We start from the raw sequence: 22,617 nt of genomic DNA, 5'->3' as shown, positions 1-22,617 counted from the left end.
GGTGGAAGAGTGGGGTAACATCTCACAGCAAGACCTGGCAAATCTGGTGCAGTCCATGAGGAGGAGATGCACTGCAGTACTTAGTATCTGGTGTGGCCACCAGCTGCATTGACTGTTACTTTTGATTTTAACACAGTTGACAGTGAGGGGACGTTTCTTTCTTTGCTGAGTTTAAAATATTTTTATTAGTGTTGCACCATTTTGTTCTTATGTAATGTAACCATATACAATTTCAGTAGCACATGTCTTAAGCCCCGTTTCTATTGGCACTTTGAAGTCAACCCAGGTTGGGCTGGCCTTGGTGGGCTAGCTCAAATTGAATTTCCACTTCCCCCAGAAATGAGAAATGATGCTAGGTAGCCAATATGTGACTGCAGCTGGCCTCGCCAATGTTGCTAGCTATCAAGATGTTGAATTTATTTCACCCCATAGTCCTGCCAGTGCCAGCCAGACTCCGAGCCATGTATTTAGCTTGACGACGTTAGCTAGCTAAACGGGTAGCATCACTGCTAGCATAACAGGCTAGCTAGCTAGCTAGCTTAATTCCTACCTTGCTTACCATGGCATTAGCTATTAGCGAGCTGACAAAGCAAACCAGACAAGTTTGATATGATCTAGCTTTCAATATGGACTGGCCAGCTGAAATTTCTGCTGGCTCACGTTAGCTAGCTAGCTTGTTTCAACTTTGATTTGCTAGCAAACGGTAGGTGGGTAGTTAGCATTCGAGGGCTGACTTCTCATAAAAGTTTGTATTGTGTAGTACAAAAATGAACGAAGGATCCAGCTATGGTAGTAATTTGTGTCATGTCTGACTAATGCAGTACTGCTTGTCCATTTGTTAGCTAACAGTAACAAGCCCAGACAAGCTAGCTAACGTTGTGTTAGCGACCTGTACGCTCTCGTTGGCTGGCCCTCGCTTCATACTCCTCGCCAAACCCACTGGCTCCAGGTCATCTACAAGACCCTGCTAGGTAAAGTCCCCCCCTTATAGCAGCACCCACCTGTAGCACGCGCTCCAGCAGGTATATCTCACTGGTCACCCCCAAAACCATTTCTTCCTTTTGGCCGCCTCTCCATCCATTTCTCTGCTGCCAATGACTGGAACGTTCTACAAAAATCTCTGAAACTGGAAACACTTATCTCTCTCACTAGCTTTAAGCACCAGCTGTCAGAGCAGCTCACAGCTTACTGCACCTGTACATAGCCCATCTATAATTTAGCCCAAAAAACTACCTCTTTCCCTACTGTTATTTATTTATTTAGCTCCTTTGCACCCCATTATTTCTCTCTACTTGCACATTCTTCCACTGCAAATCAACCATTTCAATGTTTTACTTGCTATATTGTATTTACTTCACCACCATGGCCTTTTTTTTGCTTTGACCTCCCGTATCTCACCTCACTAGCTCACATTGTATATAGACTTATTTTTCTACTGTATTATTGACTGTATGTTTGTTTTACTCCATGTGACTCTGTGTTGTTTGTGTCGAACTGCTTTGATTTATCTTGGCCAGGTCGCAATTGTAAATGAGAACTTGTTCTCAACTTGCCTACCTGGTTAAATACATAAAAAATCCACCAATGGTCAGCTTGATGGTTGCATAGTAACTGCGTCACCACCCCAAATTCTAATTGAGCTGGCACCAGTTGTGAAACTGGGCAGCGTTGGCCTGGGTTTCCCTTGATCCAGCTAGAATTTGAGAATTTTATTTGGCCCAAATTTGCCCTAATTTTAAGTGAGCGATGGACTGTGCCAACCCCACGGCCTCCACAATGGATTAGTCCACTCAGACCGTCTTTAATCAGACAGGTGTCTTGTACACCATGGACAATTTTCTTTTGTGGGGGTGGGATACTGCTCAACCTAAAGAATTCTTGGTCGACCAAACAATCGACCAGTTGACTAAATGGAGTCAGGCCTATAAAAGACACAAGAATGAAGCTATACTGTGTATATACAAGGAGTAGCATTATCATATCAATGTGAAGGGATATGTGGTAATAGAGGTAGATGTGTACATGTAGGCAGATGTAAAGTGACTAGGCATCAGGATGCATAATACTAAGTAGTGTGTGTGTGGACTTTTTGAGTGCATATAGCCAGTGCAGGTAGTCAATGCAAATAGTCCATACAGTCTGAGTTGCTATTGATTAGCTAAGTCTTAATTACTTGGAGATGGATGCTGTCTCTGAGCCTGTTGGTCCAAGTCCTGATGCCCTGGTACCGGTTTCCTGACAGTAGCACAGAGAACAGTCTGTGGCTGGTTGTGGCATTGGACATGTTAACTCATACATTTCTTTCTTCTCCAGTACCTTCCTGTACCTGAAGTTCCTGGTGGTGTGGGCACTGGTGCTACTGGCAGACTTTGTGCTCGAGTTCAGGTTTGAGTACCTGTGGCCCTTCTGGCTGTTCATCAGAAGTGTGTACGACTCCTTCAGATACCAGGGGCTGGTGAGTTTGTCTGGCTGTGTCCTGGGTTGGCCTGACCGATCTGTGGTATAGACGAGGAGAGTAGGTCTATGGAGCCTCTGCAGAACAAGATCTGAGTCCTTCACTAGTGCGGCTATGTTTTCAAAATATTTACATAATGTTATTCCCCTCCAATTCTCTAGAGGTGACTCTACTAAGTCATTGATTGGGCTTTGATGTCTTTTGCAGATATGTTGTTGCATTTAATTGCCAATTTAATAATCACACAATGAAAAATTGTGATGTGGAGAATATGTGACCCACATCTCTCTGGTTGTTTGGAGCGATGTGTTTTTCTGCCTTTTTGCAGAGCTCCTACTAACCCCACTCGTGTCTCCAATCTTCCAGGCGTTTTCAGTGTTCTTTGTGTGTGTGGCGTTTACCTCCGACATCATATGTCTGCTCTTCATCCCTGTACAATGGCTGTTCTTTGCTGCCAGTACCTACGTGTGGGTGCAGTACGTGTGGCATACAGGTAAGCTCTCTTCCTATTCACCTGCCTTTTTTAACAAGGAAAATAGCTTAGTGATTACAGAGAATTAGTGTGTGGTTATCATCCAGTGGAGGCTGCTGAGGAACGGTTTAAATGGAATGGCATTTGATTTGATTGATATTTGATACCATTCCGCTCCAGCCATTAGCACGAGCCCGTCCTCCCCAATTAAGGTGTCACCAACCTCGTGATATGATCCCTGTATTGCACTATTTAAGCCTAGCTGTAAAGAAATGGGACTGGTGACAGGAGTTTCACAGGAGGGTGACTCTTCAAGAACGAAAAAATACCATGATTTGGGGTTTTCCACAAAATGTTATCCATAGAAGGGTCATTTGGAGGAAGGATTAATGACATATTTGACATTTTAATCTTAAAGCATAAATGAGAAATAATACATTATTTTGTCATTGGAGTATTAAAGCTGCAATATGTAACTTTTTGGGCGACCCACCAAATTCACATAGAAATGTGTGTTATGCATGTCATTCTCATTGAAGAAGCTGCAAATCTGTTCTTTGTGTGCCATTTCAATACTTCTCGTTTTTAAGTTGAGTTTTTTTGTCTTATTTACTTTCCGTTTTGTACACCAGCTTCAAACAGTTGAAAATACAATATTTTTGGTTATTGAAAATATATTTCACAGCGGTTTAGGTGGTACAATGATTCTCTACACCATACTTGCCTTTTTGTCACATCAATTGAAATTAGGTGAACTATTAGAATTTTTACAGCCATGAAATGGTGAAGCGATTTCTGCATAGTGCATCTTTAATACACATTCATTATTCACTACCCTGTGTTGGTGAATGTGCCTGTGGTTATTTCTGCCCAGGAGACAATGGACAGGGGTTATCTATTCTCTATCCACTGATTCTGTTTGTCCTGCTGCTGATGTAATTATAGTTGGCCCGGGACTTTTCCATAAAGCCAGTGGGTTGTTTGAACGTATTATGAGGGATCAGACATGGTAAAGGGGGCTGGCTTGCTGTCTCAGCCAACAATCACACATTGAGTCATGTTAGCTCTGGAGAGCTCTTTGTTTTTTTGTATGCCTCACTGAAAAGCTGTCCTTTTGTGGTTGTGTGTCTGTCTCACTTTGTACTTGTCACTCAAAAGCTGATCTACCCTGTTGCTGTTGTGATGTTTGTGTTCTTGTGGGAGGCTGCTTTGCTGACCACAATGTAAAACCTTGTTTCATGTTTGGAGGAAGTAGGTCTGCATGGATATTTTTCATGTGGACATGTGGTTATCTTGACCATGTACCGTGCCTTTAGAAAGTATTCACACTCCTTGACTTTTCCCACATTTTGTTGTTACAAAGTGGGATTAAAATTGATGTAATTTTCATTTTTTGTTAATGATCTACACAAAATACTCTGTCAAAGTGGACATTTTGTAAAAAATGGATGCTAAATAAAACGCTAATAGCTGTATCTTGATTAGATAATTATTCAACCCCCATGTTAGAATCACCTTTGACAGCAAATACAGCTGTGAGTCTTTCTGGGTAAGACTCAAAGCGCTTTCCACAACTGGATTGTGCCACATTTGCCAAATCTGCCAAATTCTTCAAGCTCTGTCTAATTGGTTATTAATCATTAATAGACAACCATTATCAGGTCTGGCAATAGATTTTCAAGCAGATTTAGGTCAAAACTGTAACTCAACCATTCAGGAACATTGACGGTCTTCTTGGTAAGCAACTTCAATGTAGATTTGGCCTTGTGTTTTAGGTTATTGTCCTGCTGAAAGGTGAATTCATCTCCCAGTGTCTGTTGGAAAGCAGACTGAACCATGTTTTCAATTTGCTTTGCTCATTGTTTTTTTTTATTTATCCTGAAAACCTCCCCAGTCCTTAACAATCACTCTGTCAATTAGTTAGTATTGTGGAGTAACTACATTGTTGTTCATCCATCCTCAGTTTTCTTCTATCACAGCCATTAAACTCTAACTGTTTTAAAGTCACCATTGTCCTCATGGTGAAATTCCTGAGCAGTTTCCCGTCTCACCGGCAACTGAGTTAGAAAGGACAGCTGTATCTTTGTAGTGAACGTGTGTATCGATACAGCATCCAAAGTGTTAATAACTTCACCATGCTCAAAGGGATATTCAATGTCTGCACCAATAGGTGCCCTAATTTGCTAGGCATTGGGAGAACCTCCCTGGTATTTGTGTTTGAAATTCACTGCCTGACTGAGGGACCTTACAATTATCTGAATGTGTGGGGTACAGAGCAGCAGAGATGAGGTAGTCATTCAATAATCATGAAAAACACTATTATTGCAGTTAGTCCATGTCACTTATGTTTTTGTTTTACTCCTGAACTTATTTAGGCTTCCCATAACAAAGGGGTTGAATACTTATTGACTCAAGACATTTCAGCGTTTCATTTTTTATTAATTTGTAAAAATGTATAAAACCTTACTCCACTTTGACATGGGGTATTTTGTGTGTGTGTGTGTGTGTGTGTAGGCCTGTGACAAAAAAACTCTGAATTTAATCCATTTTCAATTCTGGCTGTAACGTAACAAAAAATGGAAAATGTCAAGGGATGTGAATACATTCTGAAGGCACTGTATCTTGACACATGTAGTTGTGTGATTATCATGACTAGTAGTCTATTTTCTGTTCTCACACTTTTTTTTTTTTTGCTTTCACAGAGAGAGGGGTCTGTCTCCCCACAGTGTCTCTTTGGATACTATTTGTGTACATAGAGGCAGCCATCAGATTCAAAGACCTGAAGAACTTCCATGTCGACTTGTGTCGCCCATTTGCTGCACATTGGTAAGTTGTTAAAGGAAATCTCCACCCAAAAACAATATTTTGGTATTTGTTTCATTAGTCCATTGTTGATATAGTATATGTTTTGCATGTCAGCAATTAAGATTTCAAGATATGTAGCATTCAAAATACAGAAATCTGGGCCAGATTGGTGGAATTTTCCTTTAAGTCAAGTTTTTGTCCAAGCTCTGGATGCAGGTCTGTGTGTAGGCTATCTGTGAGGAAGAATCCTTCTTAGACCCACAGGCCAAGCAGGGGATGGGATTGTTCTGCCCCATTGACTTTCAGAAAACAATATTTCTGCTTGTTAGGCATAATGTACAAGTAATGACTGCTAGATATCCCCCAAGCTCAAAAAGAGAACACGATTACATACTGGTTTCATTCAGTGTGTAGAATTATGAAAAATATGATCTTCTAAGATGGGGTTTAGGGAATATTTCTGCCCTAGATCTGTAAGGTCATACACACCATTTATAATCTAAGTACTCTTAAAGACCTCTAAGTGGATTTAGATGGCATGTATTACGCGCTGTTATGTAGTAATGCAGGATATTAAGGCTTGTAATTCCTCTAGCTTTACATACGGCAGTGATGTTCATCTCCAGGCTTTTTTTCATAGTACCTATGCTTTTTAAATTTTATTTTACCTTTTATTTAACTAGGCAAGTCAGTTAAGAACAAATTCTTATTTTCAATGACGGCCTAGTGGGTTAACTGCCTGTTCAGGGGCAGAATGACAGATTTGTACCTTGAACTTGCAACCTTCCGGTTACTAGTCCAACGCTCTAACCACTAGGCTACCCTGCCGCCATCTCAACTTGTGAACCAGTTTCTTGGATACATCAGGCAGGATGAGTTGTCTGAACTTTGTTCTCGATCGATCTCTCTGTAGCATTGGCTACCCAGTGGTGACGCTGGGCTTTGGCTTCAAGAGCTACGTCAGCTATAAAATGCGCTTAAGAAAGCAGAAGGAGGTGCAGAAGGAGAATGAGTTCTACATGCAGCTCCTGCAACAGGCCCTGCCCCCAGAGCAACAGATGCTACAGAGACAAGAGAGGGAAGCGGAGGAAGGTGAGATGCACGCATGCCTTGCAACAGATGCTCCAGATACCATTAGAAAAGGATGTGGTTCAAGTGATGATCCAAGTGATTGTCCGATTCCTAATAAATATGTACAGGTGAAGTCGGAAGTTTACATACACTTAGGTTGGAGTCATTGAAACTCATTTTTCAACCCCTCCACAAATTTCTTGCTAACAAACTATATTTTTGGTTAAGTCAGTTAGGACATCTACTTTTAAGTAAGTAATTTTTCCCAAAAATTCCAGAAAATTGTCATGGCTTTAAAAGCTTCTGATAGGCTGGCTGACATAATTTGAGTCAATTGGAGGTGTACCTGTGGATATATTTCAAGGCCTACCTTCAAACTCATGGGAAAATCAAAAGAAATCAGCCAAGACCTCAGGAAAAAAAATTGTAGACCTCCACAAGTCTTGTTCATCCTTGGGAGCAATTTCCAAACACCTGAAGGTACCAGGTTCATCTGTACAAACAATAGTACGCAAGTATAAACACTATGGGACCACACAGCCGTTATACCGCTCAGGAAGGAGACGCGTTCGATCTCCTAGAGATGAACATACTTTGGTGTGAAAAGTGCAAATCAATCCCAGAACAACAGCAAAGGACCTTGTGAAGATGCTTGAGGAAACGGGTACAAAAGTATCTACACCCACAGTAAAACGAGTCCTATATCGATATAACCTGAAAGGCCGCTCGGCAAGGAAGAAGCCACTGCTCCAAAACCGCCATAAAAAAAGCCAGACAATGGTTTGCAACTGCACATGGGGACAAAGATAGTACTTTTTGGAGAAATGTCCTCTGGTCTGATGAAACAAAAACAGAACGGTTTTGCCATAATGACCATCGTTATGTTTGGAGGAAAAAGGGGGATGCTTGCAAGCCGAAGAACACCATCCCAACCGTGAAACACGGGGGTGGCAGCATCATGTTGTGGGGTTGCTTTGCTGCAGGATGGACTGGTGCACTTCACAAAATAGATGGCATCATGAGAGAGGAAAATTATGTGGATATATTGAAGCAACATCTCAAGACATCAGTCAGGAAGTTAAAGCTTGGTCGCAAATGGGTCTTCCAAATGGTCAATGACCCCAAGCATACTTCCAAAGTTGTGTCAAAATGGCTTAAAGACAACAAAGTCAAGGTATTGGAGTGGCCATCACAAAGCCCTGACCTCAATCCTGTAGAAAATGTGTGGGCAGAACTGAAAAGGTGTGTGCGAGCAAAGAGGCCTACAAACCTGACTCAGTTACACCAGCTCTGTCAGGAGGAATGGGCCAAAATTCAGCCAACTTATTATGGGAAGCTTGTGGAAGGCTACCCGCAACGTTTGACCCAAGTTAAACAATTTAAAGGCAATGCTACCAAATACTAATTGAGTGTATGTAAACTTCTGACCCACTGCGAATGTGATGAAAGAAATCAAATCTGAAATATCATTCTCTACTATTATTCTGACATTTCACATTCTTAAAATAAAGTGGTGATCCAAACTGACCTAAAGACAGGGAATTTTTACTAGGATTAAATGTCAGGATTTGTGAAACTGAGTTTAAATGTATTTGTCTATGTAAACTTCCGACTTCAACTGTATTTAATCTCTCTCCTTTCTGACTTTCACCCTCCATTCAGCTGCAGCAGCTAAAGGGATATCTGAGGTGGACTCCGTCCCAGTCTCACAGAATGGGGCACTTGTCGGTAAAAAGACGCCAGCACCGCTACCGGAGCTGGAGTACAGAGAAAAAGGGAAAGAGGGCCGCGAGGCCAAAAAGCAACACAATAGCATCCTGCCGTCATCGGTAGACTCTAAACTCCAGGAGATGGAGTACATGGAGAACCATATGAATAACAAGAGACTGACCACAGAACTGGTGGGCAGCACAGAAAACCTGCTGCTGAAGGAGGAGAACTCCTCTTCCTCCTGCTCCTCCTCCTCATCCTCCTCCTCGAAAAACTACAAGAACGCTAGTGGCAACACCGCAATTAACTCCTCGCCCCGCGGACACAGCGCCACCAACGGCAGCGTCCCCTTGTCCGCCCCTTCCTCCTCTTCCTCTGGGAAGAAGCAGAAGTGTGCAGTGGGGAAGGGTCCAGCAGCGGGCTCCCACAGGGACTCAACAGACAACTGCATCCCCAACAATCAGCTGAGCAAGCCTGAGGCGCTCGTACGGTAAGAGCACTTATATGCAGATGCACATACTGTATGCATCTGGTTGAGCTGGCTGAAGGTGCTCTTATGATAAGAGCATATTATATGCACAGTATGTACAGCACACTTACCTGGTTAAGCGAGTTTAACACGCACCCATTAGAGAAGTCTACGGCACTAGTACAGTAGAGAGAACACATCATCCAAACACAAACAGCTGTGCTTGCTTGAGGCCACTCACACACACACACACACTCACTCATTAAGGCGTCCACGTGCTTCCCAGCCGGAACAGTTCATGCATATATTATGACATTTTGTGACGTTTTGGTCTTCGGCAAGGGTTTCTTCGGTTGTTCGTGCACATGCCTTTTTTTTAATCAAGGCAATCTAAAGTTGGTAGCCAAATTCTACGCCCCTTCGTCGGTGATTGGTCAACAGTAGGGATTCTTCAATGAAGTGTTCAATGAGAGACTAATTCATTCGTTTTCATGCAAATGTTTTAACTTGAAAAATACTATTGTACTATTGGTGTTTTTCTTGTTTTTCAAGTGAAATACTTTTTAAGGGAGTATGCGAGCACACTCGTTTGGTTCGTCTAGCCAAAGCATGTTGAATGTCACACCTGGATGTCAGTTCTCATATTCTCAAAGTATTAGTAACTTGCTGATACATGATGGCTGCATGGGATGCTTCCCCTTACCAGATGTTATGTGAGTGTGGAGCCAGTCCCTGACACCTCAAACTAACCCAGGCTCCAGATAGATAGGTGTTAAGTAGAGCTTTTTTCCACTGTGTGGGCTGGGGTGTGAGAAACTTGAACTGTTAAAATATATGGTTTGCCACAAAATGATGCTGACTGAAAAGGAGAACCTTGAGTTTAAGATGGCTGTGTCAGCCTGTTTTGTGTCTGTAGTTGTTCAGCTGGGTATAGAATGTGAGAAGAAAGTAAAATTTGGTGTGGCAAGTTGTCATGGTGTTCAGGGTAATACACATTCATATGTACCCTGCATTTGCCACACTCTGACGAGTGGATTCCCTGGCTTACATTATTGGTACACTGTGTTTTTGTTGTATACAAATATGGCTGAATAGACACTTGGCTAGCACGTTTCTTATTGGTCAGATGTTGCTTTTTGCATTGATTGTACACTCATAATGATAACAAATCTGTGGATTTCTAGTATTTTTAGCCTTTGTTTAAAGAACTTCTGACTCCAAAGGAAAAAGTAAACCGACCAAAGAACTGTAGGTTAAAGAAAAGCAAGCAATTTTGAAGTGAGAACTTAAAGCAAGAACCGTAGTAAAGAAAACAGTTACAGTTAAAACAACCATTTGGAACGTATTGAAAAAGAGAAACCACCAGTGACAATCAATCGGCAACGATCTGATTGGCCAAGGAAAACAACTGACAATTGACCGAAACCCTAAAACATCTGTCAGTGAAATGGCCAACAGGCACAATCTACCATCAGCAGAATAACAGGCTACATACCATTGACAGCAGAATAACAGGCTACAGCAAAATGCAAACCATTCAGCAGCAGCAGAACATAAGACAGGTTAGAAATTGGCTAAGAAGTACAAAGATTGCCCTACTGAAACAGCAGATGAAACCAAGGTAAACCTTTTTACCAAAGACTGGAGAAATAAAGGAACTGTGGATGATACAAAGCTACTATATGCACTATGCAGAAACATCATGTCCCGGGTGGCAGTAGCGTCGAGGTGATAGAAAGGTGGCATCCTATGACTGTTCCACGTTGAAAGTCACTGAGCTCTTCAGTAAGTGTGTGTGTGTGTGTGTGTGTGTGTGTGTGTGTGTGTGTGTGTGTGTGGGGTTGGGAGGGGAAAGCAGAAGTGAAATTTCCATCTCATATGCACTAATAAAGTACATCTTATTTTAAAATTGTCTAACTCCTCTCCTCCCTTTCCCCTCCGCTTCTCTTCCTCATCATCCCTTCTTTCTCCATTTATTTCCTTCCACCTTCAATGAAACCCTGCAGGCTGGAGCAGGATGTGAAGAAGCTGAAGGCAGACCTGCAGGCCAGCAGACAGGTGGAGCAGGACTTGCGCAGTCAGATCGGCTCCCTGAGCAGCGCTGAGCGCTCCATACGCTCTGAGCTGGGCCAGCTGCGACAAGAGAATGAGCTGCTGCAGAACAAGTGAGTGGCACAGGTCAAAGGTCATACATGACTGGATCTGATCACCTGCTGGGACTAGGACCAGGAGCTTTTTCTTGTCGGGTCACGTAGTCAGGAAAAACTAGCTGGGACCGAAGGTCATAAGGGTTATCATACAGCTTTTTTCATGTAAGCTCAAGAGGCTAAAAACACTGGGTTTAGCTTGGAATGCCCTTGTCGAAATGACTTTGTCCAGGGTCAGGAAGAGCTAGTTTGAAATTTAGTGATAACTGTGCTAAGACATTCAGGAGTGGGGGAGGACTGACAGGATGGATTTTCTTAAATCATAAATAATTAGTGAAGGTTATGGATGAGGATCCAGTCTACTGCTCGTCTCAGTGCATGCATGTGAAAGCTTGAGTCTCTGGCAGGCTTCAAATCACAGCAGTCCAGACTGGAGCAGAGGGAGCACTTAGGCATCTGGCTGCTTTAATTGTCCAATGAAGTCATTATTGACCAAATGGGATTCCTGTGTGTCCTAGGTGCAGAATCGCATTAGTGGAAACCAAGACTGTTGTCAGGGCTTGCTTGGTTGTAGCTAGATATTTTCGAGTTGCGTCGGGGACAATTCTATAATTTTAGCTAACCCTTTTCCTAACCTTCATTATCCTAACCGCCTAAGCTGCTACAAAAAGTCACTTCTGCTCGTCAAAACCGGCAGACCTGCCCTGAGAGCAGTGTGAAGTATCCACTAATGTGATACAGCTTCGTAAGTGAGGACCACCCTAATAGGGCAGTTATCATGTACTTACAGACACAAACTCCAGTTGTTATGCCCAGTTAATCATGTGACTCAATTAAAGGGGAGGTGACAGCCTACCCCTAATGACCAGCTGATTCCTATTCAATCTCATCAGAGCCTGATTCACTCACTCATTCATTCTGTCTGTTGGTAGAGACTGGAGCACAAGGCTCTGTTGGATTATGTTAGTCTAAGGATTACTGAAGTACTGCGAAATGGTTGGACTGTTGGCTTGGTTACCCAACTGACCAGCCAACCTGTCATCTAACTGACCATACTCCACAATGCATAGACTCAGTGGTTACTTACACTCATGAACATGGCTAGCTTTTAGTACTATTGTTCTCACATACACACACACACACCCTGGGGTGGGATGGAGTCCCACTAGCTCACATGGTCTGTGGCTGCTGTGTATGTGCAGGCTCCATAACGCTGTCCAGGCCAAGCAGAAGGACAAACAGGCTGTGGGCCAACTGGAGAAGAGGCTGAAGGTTGAGCAGGAGGCCCGCACCAATGCAGAGAAACAGCTTTCAGACGAGAAGAAACGCAAAAAGCTGGAAGAGGCCACCACAGCTAGAGCCGTCGCATTAGCAGCAGCATCTAGGTAATAGTTCCCCATAAATAATATGCTATCAGTTGTTGTTAGCCAGTTTCAAGCTATTCCCTGCTGTTAGTATAGGTGTGATCCCTCTCTGTCTGCTCCACAGGGGGGAGTGCACAGATACGCTGAGGAGGCGGATCACGGAACTGGAGACTGAGTGTAAGAAGCTGACCATGGATATCAAGCTCAAAGAAGACCAGATCAGAGAGCTGGAGATGAAAGTACAGGTGAGGATCACTGTTCAGTTAAGACTCGGGTATGTTTTGTTGGCGGCCTTTTGACGTCAACAACAGTTTTGGTTAAAGTAACGCAAAATGTTAACTCATGCACACCTGCTGTACACTGGCACACAGACAATGCCACTTTTACTGATGTTCTCTCCCTCTCTCAGGAGCTCCACAAGTATAAAGAGAATGAGAAGGACACGGAAGTGCTGATGTCAGCGCTGTCGGCCATGCAGGATAAGACCCAGCACCTGGAGAACAGCCTGTCTGCAGAGACCCGCATCAAACTGGACCTGTTCTCAGCACTGGGTGACGCTAAGAGACAGCTGGAGATCGCACAAGGTCCGTGTTCAGCCTGGGTCCAGCACCTTTGCAATACTGCCTCAGTCCCACCTATCTCCTACTGAATGTGATTGATGTAGAATAGATTGCACAACATTATGAATGTCTAATCTGAAAGTTTCTTGCTGGGTGTGTCTGTCTCCTAGGTCAGATCCTGCAGAAGGACCAGGAGATCAAGGACCTGAAGCAGAAGATAGCTGAGGTGATGGCTGTCATGCCCAGCATCTCCTACACAGCTGACAGCAGCAACATGACTCCTGTGGCCCCCCACTACTCTTCCAAGTTCATGGACACCAGTCCTTCCGGCCTGGACCCCAACGCCTCTGTCTACCAGCCCCTCAAAAAGTGAACGCTCCTTCCATCCTCTTGTTTGTTTGTTTTCAAGCCCACCTCCAGATCTGCTTGTCATGTCTGCGGCTGAGAACTTTTTTTTTTTTTTTGGGGGGTCTGAAGGATGTTGTATTGTGACTGTATTTGTTGTAGTTAAAACAAAAAAAGGTCAATGGGACATCTCATGTCGACTAGGAATTCCCAGTTGTGTTTCTGCTTGTAAATGTCTAGTGAAACCTCAGAATTGGGTGTGGATCTTATCTAGGGCGTTTCAGCCCCCCTCCCCATCTACTCCACCTGCTACCAGTTACTTGGTCTTTGGGATTGGGTAATTTTGGTGTCGATTTCATTTATTTTAGAGCTGGGATGTGGATCTCTGGTAGCAGGAGTGCTCACCCTTATTTCTATGTAATAAATTCTGATCGCTGAGCACAGATATCAGTTCATTTTTAAGGTAAGAAGGTACCATCAGTATGCCCAGAGGACTGTAGCGCAACATTGGCATGGACTCTAGCCCTGTTTCGTCAATTATTATTGTTCAGTTGTGAATATCAGAGACCAAATTGAAACTTCCATTGGCTGTTCTTGGGTTTTGTGGTATTGTTTATTTTTTTATGTTAGAAAGTGGATTGTGTGGTCTCCTTTTTCACTTGTTCCACAAAAAGTTAGGAAAATCCCTTTGAGATGAGAACAGAGCTGTACCAAGACGTTATTTGTTTCAATAACGAGATGTCAAAGTAAACGATCCACAACAACCCCTAAATGTTGAGTATCAACTGCAAAATTACATTTATTTCCCTCAAAGCCCCCTAATTTCCACAATCCTGTCAAAGAGTGTTAAGCAAGGACAGTATTGCGAAGTTCATGTATAATATGCCTCTTTAAACCCAGAATAGTCTCTCACAAATTGTCATGATCACAGTGCCTTGAGACAAGGCCTCAGTGGTGGGAGTCAATATCTGGCTATGCCAGAAAGGACTGAATTGCAGGGCTTTCCAACCACAAATACAATTTTACCCCTAACCTGGACCCTAACCTTAGGTTCAGAACAGATAGCCCATCTACTTGCTCAACAGTTCTGACGATATGGCCATTTTGTCTGTTCTAGCATGGTCATGTTACTCCTTTACAGTGTGTTGATATGGTAATGTTAGCCACTACGAAGTCTACTGCAAACAGGTCCCAGGCTCCCAGCATGGCCTCTCCCCTGCATCCAACTATAACACATTTCTCTGCTGTAAACTCTCGTTCTGTTGGTTGAACTATTGTCCCTACGTATGTTTTTTATTGATTTGACTTCATTTGCACTGTTGAAAAAAACCTTTTTGACAGGGAAAACTGATGGATTTTGTGCAATGTGTACAAGAAACAAGACTCTGGAAATGCCAAACAAGAGACATAATTTATTTCCACTGAATTTTGCATAGAAAATTCTTCATTGGGCTCCTTTTATTGCTGAATACTCAACTTCAGCCCATGTGCCAAGAATGGATTGCTTGTTTTCTAGTAATATGTGCTATCCAAGAATGTACTGCAAATACATTGGCTGACGTGTTTGACAAACGTCCTCTTACTGACTTGTCTGAAGTATGTCAAGCAGGTGGGAAAATGCTCACCTGTTTGTAGTAGACTGTTTACGTAGTTGAAAGTAAGGGACTTTATTTTTGTGAATGTTACAGTATTGGCAACTGCCTGGGCCATGGGTGTTAAGAACCGTCTACAGTTGTTTCCTTACTCCTCTTTTTGGTATTGTTATATCCTGCAGGGAGGAATAGCTTGAGTCTGTGGTTTTGCAGTCATCTGAAATGGTGATTTTGTGTGTGTGGTTATGACCAACTGTATATGGAAAATGTTTTGCTCAGTGCTACGTATGTCATTGGCTCAACTGATGTTGAAAGTATAAAACATTTTTGTTTTCTATGCCCACCCGCAGTCACTGCTCTGTTTCTCCCCGGGTCTGACCTTGGCTGCGCTCTGAGGTTAACAAGGAATAAATTATTTTCTTGCAAATTTTCTCAGTCTGGAGTTTCTTTCCTTGTCCTTTATGACATACAGTTGAAGTCGGAAGTTTACATACACTTAGGTTGGAGTCATTAAACAAATTTTTCAACCACTCCACAAATTTATTGAATGATATCATGGCTTTAGAAGCTTCTGATAGGCTAATTGACATCATTGGAGTCAATTGGAGGTGTACCTGTGGATGTATTTCAAGGCCTACCTTCAAACTCAGTGCCTCTTTGCTTGACATCATGGGAAAATCAAAAGAAATCAGCCAAGACCTCAAATTGTAGACCTCTACAAGTCTGGTTCATCCTTGGGAGCAATTTCCAAATTCCTGATGGTAGCACGTTCATCTGTATAAACAATAGTATGCAAGTATAAACACCATGGGACCACGCAGCCGTCATACCGCTCAAGAAGGAGACGTGTTCTGTCTCTTAGAGATGAATGTACTTTGGTGCAAAAAGTGCAAATCAATCCCAAAACAACAGCAAAGGACCTTGTGAAGATGCTGGAGGAAACCGGTACTAAAGTATATATATTAACAGTAAAACGAGTCCTATATCGACATAACCTGAGAGGTCGCTCAGCAAGGAAGAAGCCACTGCTCCAAAACTGCCATAAAAAAGCCAGACTACGGTTTGCAACTGCACATGGGGATAAAAAAGTTGTACATTTTGGAGAAATGTCCTCTGGTCTGATGAAACAAAAATAGAACTGTTTGGCCATAATGACCATCGTTATGTTTGGAGGAAAAAGGGGGAGGCTTGTAAGCCGAAGAACACCATCCCAACCGTGAAGCACGGGGGTGGCAGCATCATGTTGTGGGGTTGCTTTGCTGCTGGAGGTACCGGTGCACTTCACAAAATAGATGGTGTCATGAGGGAGGAAAATTATGTGGATATATTGAAGCAACATCTCAAGTCATCAGTCAGGAAGTTAAAGCCTGGTCGCAAATGGGTCTTCCAAATAGACAATGACCCCAAGCATACTTCCAAAGTTGTGGCAAAATGGTTTAAGGACAACAGAGTCCAGGTATTGGAGTGTCCATCACAAAGTCCTGACCTTAATCCTATAAAAAATTTGTGGGCAGAACTGAAAAACCGTGTGCAAGCACGGAGGCTTACAAACCTGACTCTGTTACACCAGCTCTGTCAGGAGGAATGGGCCAAGATTCACCCAACTTTTTGTGGGAAGCTTGTGGAAAGCTACCCAAAACATTTGACCCAAGTTAAAATTTTTAAAGGGAATGCTACCAAATACTAATTGAGTGTATGTAAACTTCTGACCCACTGGGGTTGTGATGAAAGAAATAAAATCAGAAATATATAATTCTCTATTATTCTGACATTTCACATTCTTAAAATAAAGTGGTGATCCTAACTGACCTAAAACAGGGAATTTTTACTAGGATTAAATGTCAGGAATTGTGAAAAACTGAGTTTAAATGTATTTGGTTAAGGTGTATGTAAATGTCCGACTTCAACTGTACATAAACATCATCAGGCAGTAGAGTGATCTGTGATGTTTGAAAGGGCAATTAAATTTTACTGTAGTCTCACCCCCACTAGGAGGCAGTGTCCATCTCTTTAGTGTTCAAAAGCCTCTGTAACCTCAACTCACATGTTCAGCTGAGAGGTTTCTCTAACTTAAACGTGCATCAGTGTGTTTTTATTTTTACATTTTATTTACAGTCTCATCTGAGATTAAATCAAATCACATTAAATCACAGCTAATAAACTAGCTGCCTCTGTGCAATAGGCTGTTTAGCCAGGCTAATTAGTGGAGGACGCAAGGCTAATATATTGATGGCCTTAATCCTCAGACCAGTCTGGGCACTTAAGCCCACCACCCCATTTATTCTGTCACCGACCCCTCTATGCATTCTCTAGCCACATCTTTGGCTGTCTGAGAGCCACAGATAAATAGATGAGGCTTTAGAACAACCTCAAGGCCAACGATTTCTAAATGAAGGAACTCTAAATGGAAACAAATTATGGGCTGGCTGCATATTTTCATTTTAATCATTCATATGCATTGGGGAAAATGTAAGAGAAGAGAAGGGAGTAGCTTTGCCAGCGACAGTCTTCCAATGGTAGAAAACAAGCTTGCGTGGCAAGTATCGGTGCATTGCATTTCTGGTTCTTCAAAATTATACTCTAAATGAACCCTTTTAACATGATGCATGAAAGCACTTTACAAAGAGTTTCTTCACATGCTTTATATGCAAATACCTTTATGTGAGTATTGTTGCGGCTGTTTCTATACACCTGATCTGCATGGGCATTCCTCACTGTAAGGAATAGAGGCCTCAAACCATGCATATTTGACCACCTCACATAGAGGAACTTTATCAGGTATAAAACTGCAGCATTCTGAATTGCATGTCCTGAGTGCGTTATTGCACTTGTTCCAAGTTAACATCTCCATTTGGCACATCTACCGTTTGGATTTGACACAGTAGATTATAATGGGTCTTTTCAAGCAATCTGAATCTGGAAAAGTATGCAGTAAACAAAGCATGAAGCCATTATGCAATGTAAATTTAGTCTCATCAGCATTTTGATTTGTTTATATTATTTTGTTTGCTATGGCCAGACTGTGGAAATAAAGTTGAGGAATGACAGCATTACATTTTCTGTATTTTTTCTGCCTACCTAATAAACATATGTCAAAGAAGAAATTACCAGATTAAAAATACTCTCTCGGTTGCTCTGGTCATAAAATGTTGACTTTGGAAATGAGAGCAATGCGAAACAATTAAATTGATATCATCTACTGTGCTGCCAATGATGTAAAATAGTGGAGGCCATTGGTGTGAATAATGTGGGCAGACCCAGTGGAAGAAGGGTAGGTCTATTTCTCCATGAGGGGACAACCAGTACTCTTGTGGATAGACTTGCTGCTCACAACAGATTACGACAATGGCAGAGTTATACTGTCAAACTGTATATATTAAACAAACAGGATGTGCATGAATTATAGTTAAGTAGTAACTACATTATACGTGAATACCATTACACATTAATAATTATATTTTACAGTCCCCCTGCCAGCAGAGCAAGATATGGCTACATTAGCATCTTATATAAAATATCTGCCTTCAGTGACTGCCTACCTACTCACCTGAACCTGTCCTGATCCACTGTGTCTCTCTCTTTTTGCTAAATTCATTGATTCTGAAAAATGTCTGCTGGAGCTGAGATTTATTGGCAGTACAAAGAACTTTTAGAACCTTCCAGGCTTTCATCAAATGATGGGTATAAGCACACATCATGAAACTGTACATCTGAAGGAGATGTATGTGTTATTGCAAGAGATATATCTATTGAATCTGGGTTTTGATTTGGTTTCGTTATCACCAGAGTGAACAGAGTCCCTTGGTATTAGATGCTAGTTTTATTGCTCATACAAGGTAAAGCTTTGTTTGATCTGAGGTGTCTGATTCATGTCAAATGAGCTCTTTATCATTTGTACTGTACTGTACATACTGTAACCCAGCCAAGCTTATGCACTTAGGAAAACAATACATTGTAGTACTCTTACTATATCTGTGGCCTGTCATCTCCCCTAGAAATCTGGAAGTGCCAGATTTTTTACATTCCAAACCCCTGAGTGCACAATGTGAATAGACAATGACTGTTGATTTAAACTCAAGGAAATCCAATGTGGAAAGTTCACCTTGTGGATAACATCCATAATGTTATCCATTATAGATGTTGGTTGATTAAAGATATTAGAAAAATGGAAAAAGTCATCATATGCTCATGTGTGGGAATCACAGTTTTATTACTCAGATTTAACTACAACCAACATTTAAATATGTATATTGAGGAAAAACAGTCACCTTTCCTTCATGAATCTAGGGAAGAAGAAATAGCTTTTGTTATGGCCTTTGGAGGGAGATGTATGAGTGAATGTGACACCCATGAGTCCTATCCACATACAGTGCCTTGCGAAATATTCGGCCCCCTTGAACTTTGCGACCTTTTGCCACATTTCAGGCTTCAAACATAAAGATATAAAACTGTATTTTTTTGTGAAGAATCAACAACAAGTGGGACACAATCATGAAGTGGAACGACATTTATTGGATATTTCAAACTTTTTTAACAAATCAAAAACTGAAAAATTGGGCGTGCAAAATTATTCAGCCCCTTTACTTTCAGTGCAGCAAACTCTCTCCAGAAGTTCAGTGAGGATCTCTGAATGATCCAATGTTGACCTAAATGACTAATAATGATAAATACAATCCACCTGTGTGTAATCAGGTCTCTGTATAAATGCACCTGCACTGTGATAGTCTCAGAGCTCCGTTAAAAGCGCAGAGAGCATCATGAAGAACAAGGAACACACCAGGCAGGTCCGAGATACTGTTGTGAAGACGTTTAAAGTCGGATTTGGATATAAAAAGATTTCCCAAGCTTTAAACATCCCAAGGAGCACTGTGCAAGCGATAATATTGAAATGGAAGGAGTATCAGACCACTGCAAATCTACCAAGCCCTGGCCGTCCCTCTAAACTTTCAGCTCATACAAGGAGAAGACTGATCAGAGATGTAGCCAAGAGGCCCATGATCACTCTGGATGAACTGCAGAGATCTACAGCTGAGGTGGGAGACTCTGTCCATAGGACAACAATCAATCGTATATTGCACAAATCTGGCCTTTATGGAAGAGTGGCAAGAAGAAAGACATTTCTTAAAGATATCCATAAAAAGTGTTGTTTAAAGTTTGCCACAAGCCACCTGGGAGACACACCAAACATGTGGAAGAAGGTGCTCTGGTCAGATGAAACCAAAATTTAAATTTTTGGCAACAATGCAAAACGTTATGTTTGGCGTAAAAGCAACACAGCTCATCACCCTGAACATACCATCCCCACTGTCAAACATGGTGGTGGCAGCATCATGGTTTGGGCCTGCTTTTCTTCAGCAGGGACAGGGAAGATGGTTAAAATTGATGGGAAGATGGATGGAGCCAAATACAGGACCATTCTGGAAGAAAACCTGATGGAGTCTGCAAAAGACCTGAGACTGGGACGGAGATTTGTCTTCCAACAAGACAATGATCCAAAACATAAAGCAAAATCTACAATGGAATGGTTCAAAAATAAACATATCCAGGTGTTAGAATGGCCAAGTCAAAGTCCAGACCTGAATCCAATCGAGAATCTGTGGAAAGAACTGAAAACTGCTGTTCACAAATGCTCTCCATCCAACCTTACTGAGCTCGAGCTGTTTTGCAAGGAGGAATGGGAAAAAATTTCAGTCTCTCGATGTGCAAAACTGATAGAGACATACCCCAAACGACTTACAGCTGTAATCGCAGCAAAAGGTGGCGCTACAAAGTATTAACTTAAGGGGGCTGAATAATTTTGCACGCCCAATTTTTAAGTTTTTGATTTGTTAAAAAGTTTGAAATATCCAATAAATGTCGTTCCACTTCATGATTGTGTCCCACTTGTTGTTGATTCTTCACAAAAAAATACAGTTTTATATCTTTATGTTTGAAGCCTGAAATGTGGCAAAAGGTCGCAAAGTTCAAGAGGGCCGAATACTTTCGCAAGGCACTGTAGCTCTGCCTCCAGACTGGTGAACATGTCACCCAGAGCATGCCAGGGAGGGACAGAGTAGTCTGGAGGGACCATCTGAGGTGAGCTGGGGTCTATGGTGATGGAGCAGAGGCCCACTGACACTGCCCTGAGGAACTGGTTTGACTGTTTTTTTCACCAGCAGCTGTGGGGCTTGCGTAGAACGGGTCTTGGGTTGCACAAGGGGAGGGAAGAGGGACCAGGGTAGAAATGTATATGAAATAAATGTCTAATTTGAGAGAAAATCTAAAGATTTGAAATATGTATCTAATTAATGTGTAATTTGAGATTAAATCCATCACCTGTGTGCAGTGCACATCATCTCTTGATGACAAATATTGTAGCCCATCTATGATCTTTCTCCATGACAGGAGTAATGTCAATTCAGTCTTTAATAAATAAATATAATTGATAACAAAAATAATATAAGGCGACTGGGAATTCATTAACCTAGTCTACATATTCATCATGCCCATAACTTCATTATTTAACCACACTTCGTTTATGCAAATTATATTAACCTATGAAAACACATACATTTATATATTTCACCTTAAATTCTGTTCCACTGAACATAATTTGTTGATATTTTTGACAAACTATCCGAATAACTTGGAATATTATTTCAGATGTATACATTTCAGTCACTGTGAAGGCTTCGCCTGTGCAAGCTCGAGGGCAGCGACCTCGCTCGTGCGATACCACAAATACACGTCATATACATTATCCGGTTAATTTACATATAACACCGCCCAGAGTGGGGATGAACATCATAATCCATTTATTCTGGGCTGTCTCTGAAGCAGAAGACAAAAAACAGCTGGAAAAGTTTGGGAGAGTGTGTGACGAACAGGGCCAAGTGCTTCGAGAGACAAGAACCGAAGCTTGTTGGGCTCTTTGCCCCAATTTTGGATTACGGTATGGACGCTTTGAAGTCGGCTGGAAGGGCAATAATTCGGAGCCCCAGTCTCGCTAAACAGTCATGGGGTGTAGGCAGACATAAAAGTAAGTATTGGAAGCGAGTTGACTAAATAGCAAGTGGATACAAGGTTAGCGAAAATGGCTGATGACTAGTCTTTTCTATGTAGCTACTAATAATGCTAATAACCTAGGATCCACCTAGCTAACGTCATATACTAACGTTACTCCGTTTCCTGTATCCCCCCCTCTGTAAAGTTAAGTACCTACTTGATCGTGGGAATCGTAGCTAACAGGCGACTGAATGTATGGTATGCATTGCCGTTTTCCATGACAGCCAATGGATAATTTGTTATGAAATGTGTTTAAACGTGACAATTTTTTCTTTAGGGAGCGTGTCTCCCTTGTTGGCTTGTCAAGAACCTGACAGACCGTCAAATGAGTCGCCAAAATGGCCATGCATGCCAACTTTGTGTACCGGTGTTACGATACTGTTTGGTAACTTAACTAACTAGCATGCTCAATATCTGACTTCGAAACACTAATCATTTGATATTCAACTGATGATGGCAGGTTGTGTAATAGTCATGTAAACACCTTACTCTGCTTATCTTAATCGTCAAAATTGAAGTAAACATACGCTGGTTAAAACACCTGGTTTCCTGAACAATCTTTCAAATATTACTTGGACACCTC

General features: G+C 41.9%; 2 protein-coding genes across 4 annotated transcripts in view; both read left to right on the top strand.

The window, feature by feature from the left end:
• Positions 1-15,420, top strand: part of LOC112256610 (macoilin-2) — a 29,737-nt gene extending 14,317 nt beyond the window's left edge. The window contains exons 2-11 of the mRNA XM_024429959.2: positions 2,314-2,455; positions 2,822-2,948; positions 5,630-5,753; positions 6,646-6,824; positions 8,466-9,003; positions 10,989-11,147; positions 12,332-12,514; positions 12,618-12,738; positions 12,903-13,077; positions 13,224-15,420. Of these exons, the coding sequence (XP_024285727.1) occupies positions 2,314-2,455; positions 2,822-2,948; positions 5,630-5,753; positions 6,646-6,824; positions 8,466-9,003; positions 10,989-11,147; positions 12,332-12,514; positions 12,618-12,738; positions 12,903-13,077; positions 13,224-13,426 (1,951 nt within the window). The 3' untranslated portion in view covers positions 13,427-15,420. The remainder of the gene's footprint in view (positions 1-2,313; positions 2,456-2,821; positions 2,949-5,629; positions 5,754-6,645; positions 6,825-8,465; positions 9,004-10,988; positions 11,148-12,331; positions 12,515-12,617; positions 12,739-12,902; positions 13,078-13,223) is intronic.
• Positions 15,421-21,724: 6,304 nt separating this feature from the next.
• The window catches only part of LOC112256611 (low density lipoprotein receptor adapter protein 1-B), a 54,237-nt gene continuing 53,344 nt past the window's right edge, over positions 21,725-22,617 (top strand). The window contains exon 1 of one of the 3 annotated variants that reach the window (XM_024429963.2): positions 21,725-22,008. In XM_024429963.2, coding sequence (XP_024285731.1) covers positions 21,924-22,008 — 85 coding nt within the window. In that variant the 5' untranslated portion in view covers positions 21,725-21,923. The remainder of the gene's footprint in view (positions 22,009-22,617) is intronic. The other 2 variants (XM_024429962.2, XM_024429960.2) reach the window with 2 other exon arrangements.

The sequence above is a fragment of the Oncorhynchus tshawytscha genome, linkage group LG08 (assembly GCF_018296145.1).
Source record: "Oncorhynchus tshawytscha isolate Ot180627B linkage group LG08, Otsh_v2.0, whole genome shotgun sequence".
Taxonomy (NCBI): Eukaryota; Metazoa; Chordata; class Actinopteri; order Salmoniformes; family Salmonidae; genus Oncorhynchus; species Oncorhynchus tshawytscha.
Note: the sequence above shows the minus strand (reverse complement) of the source record. Positions and strands in the feature narration are given on the sequence as shown.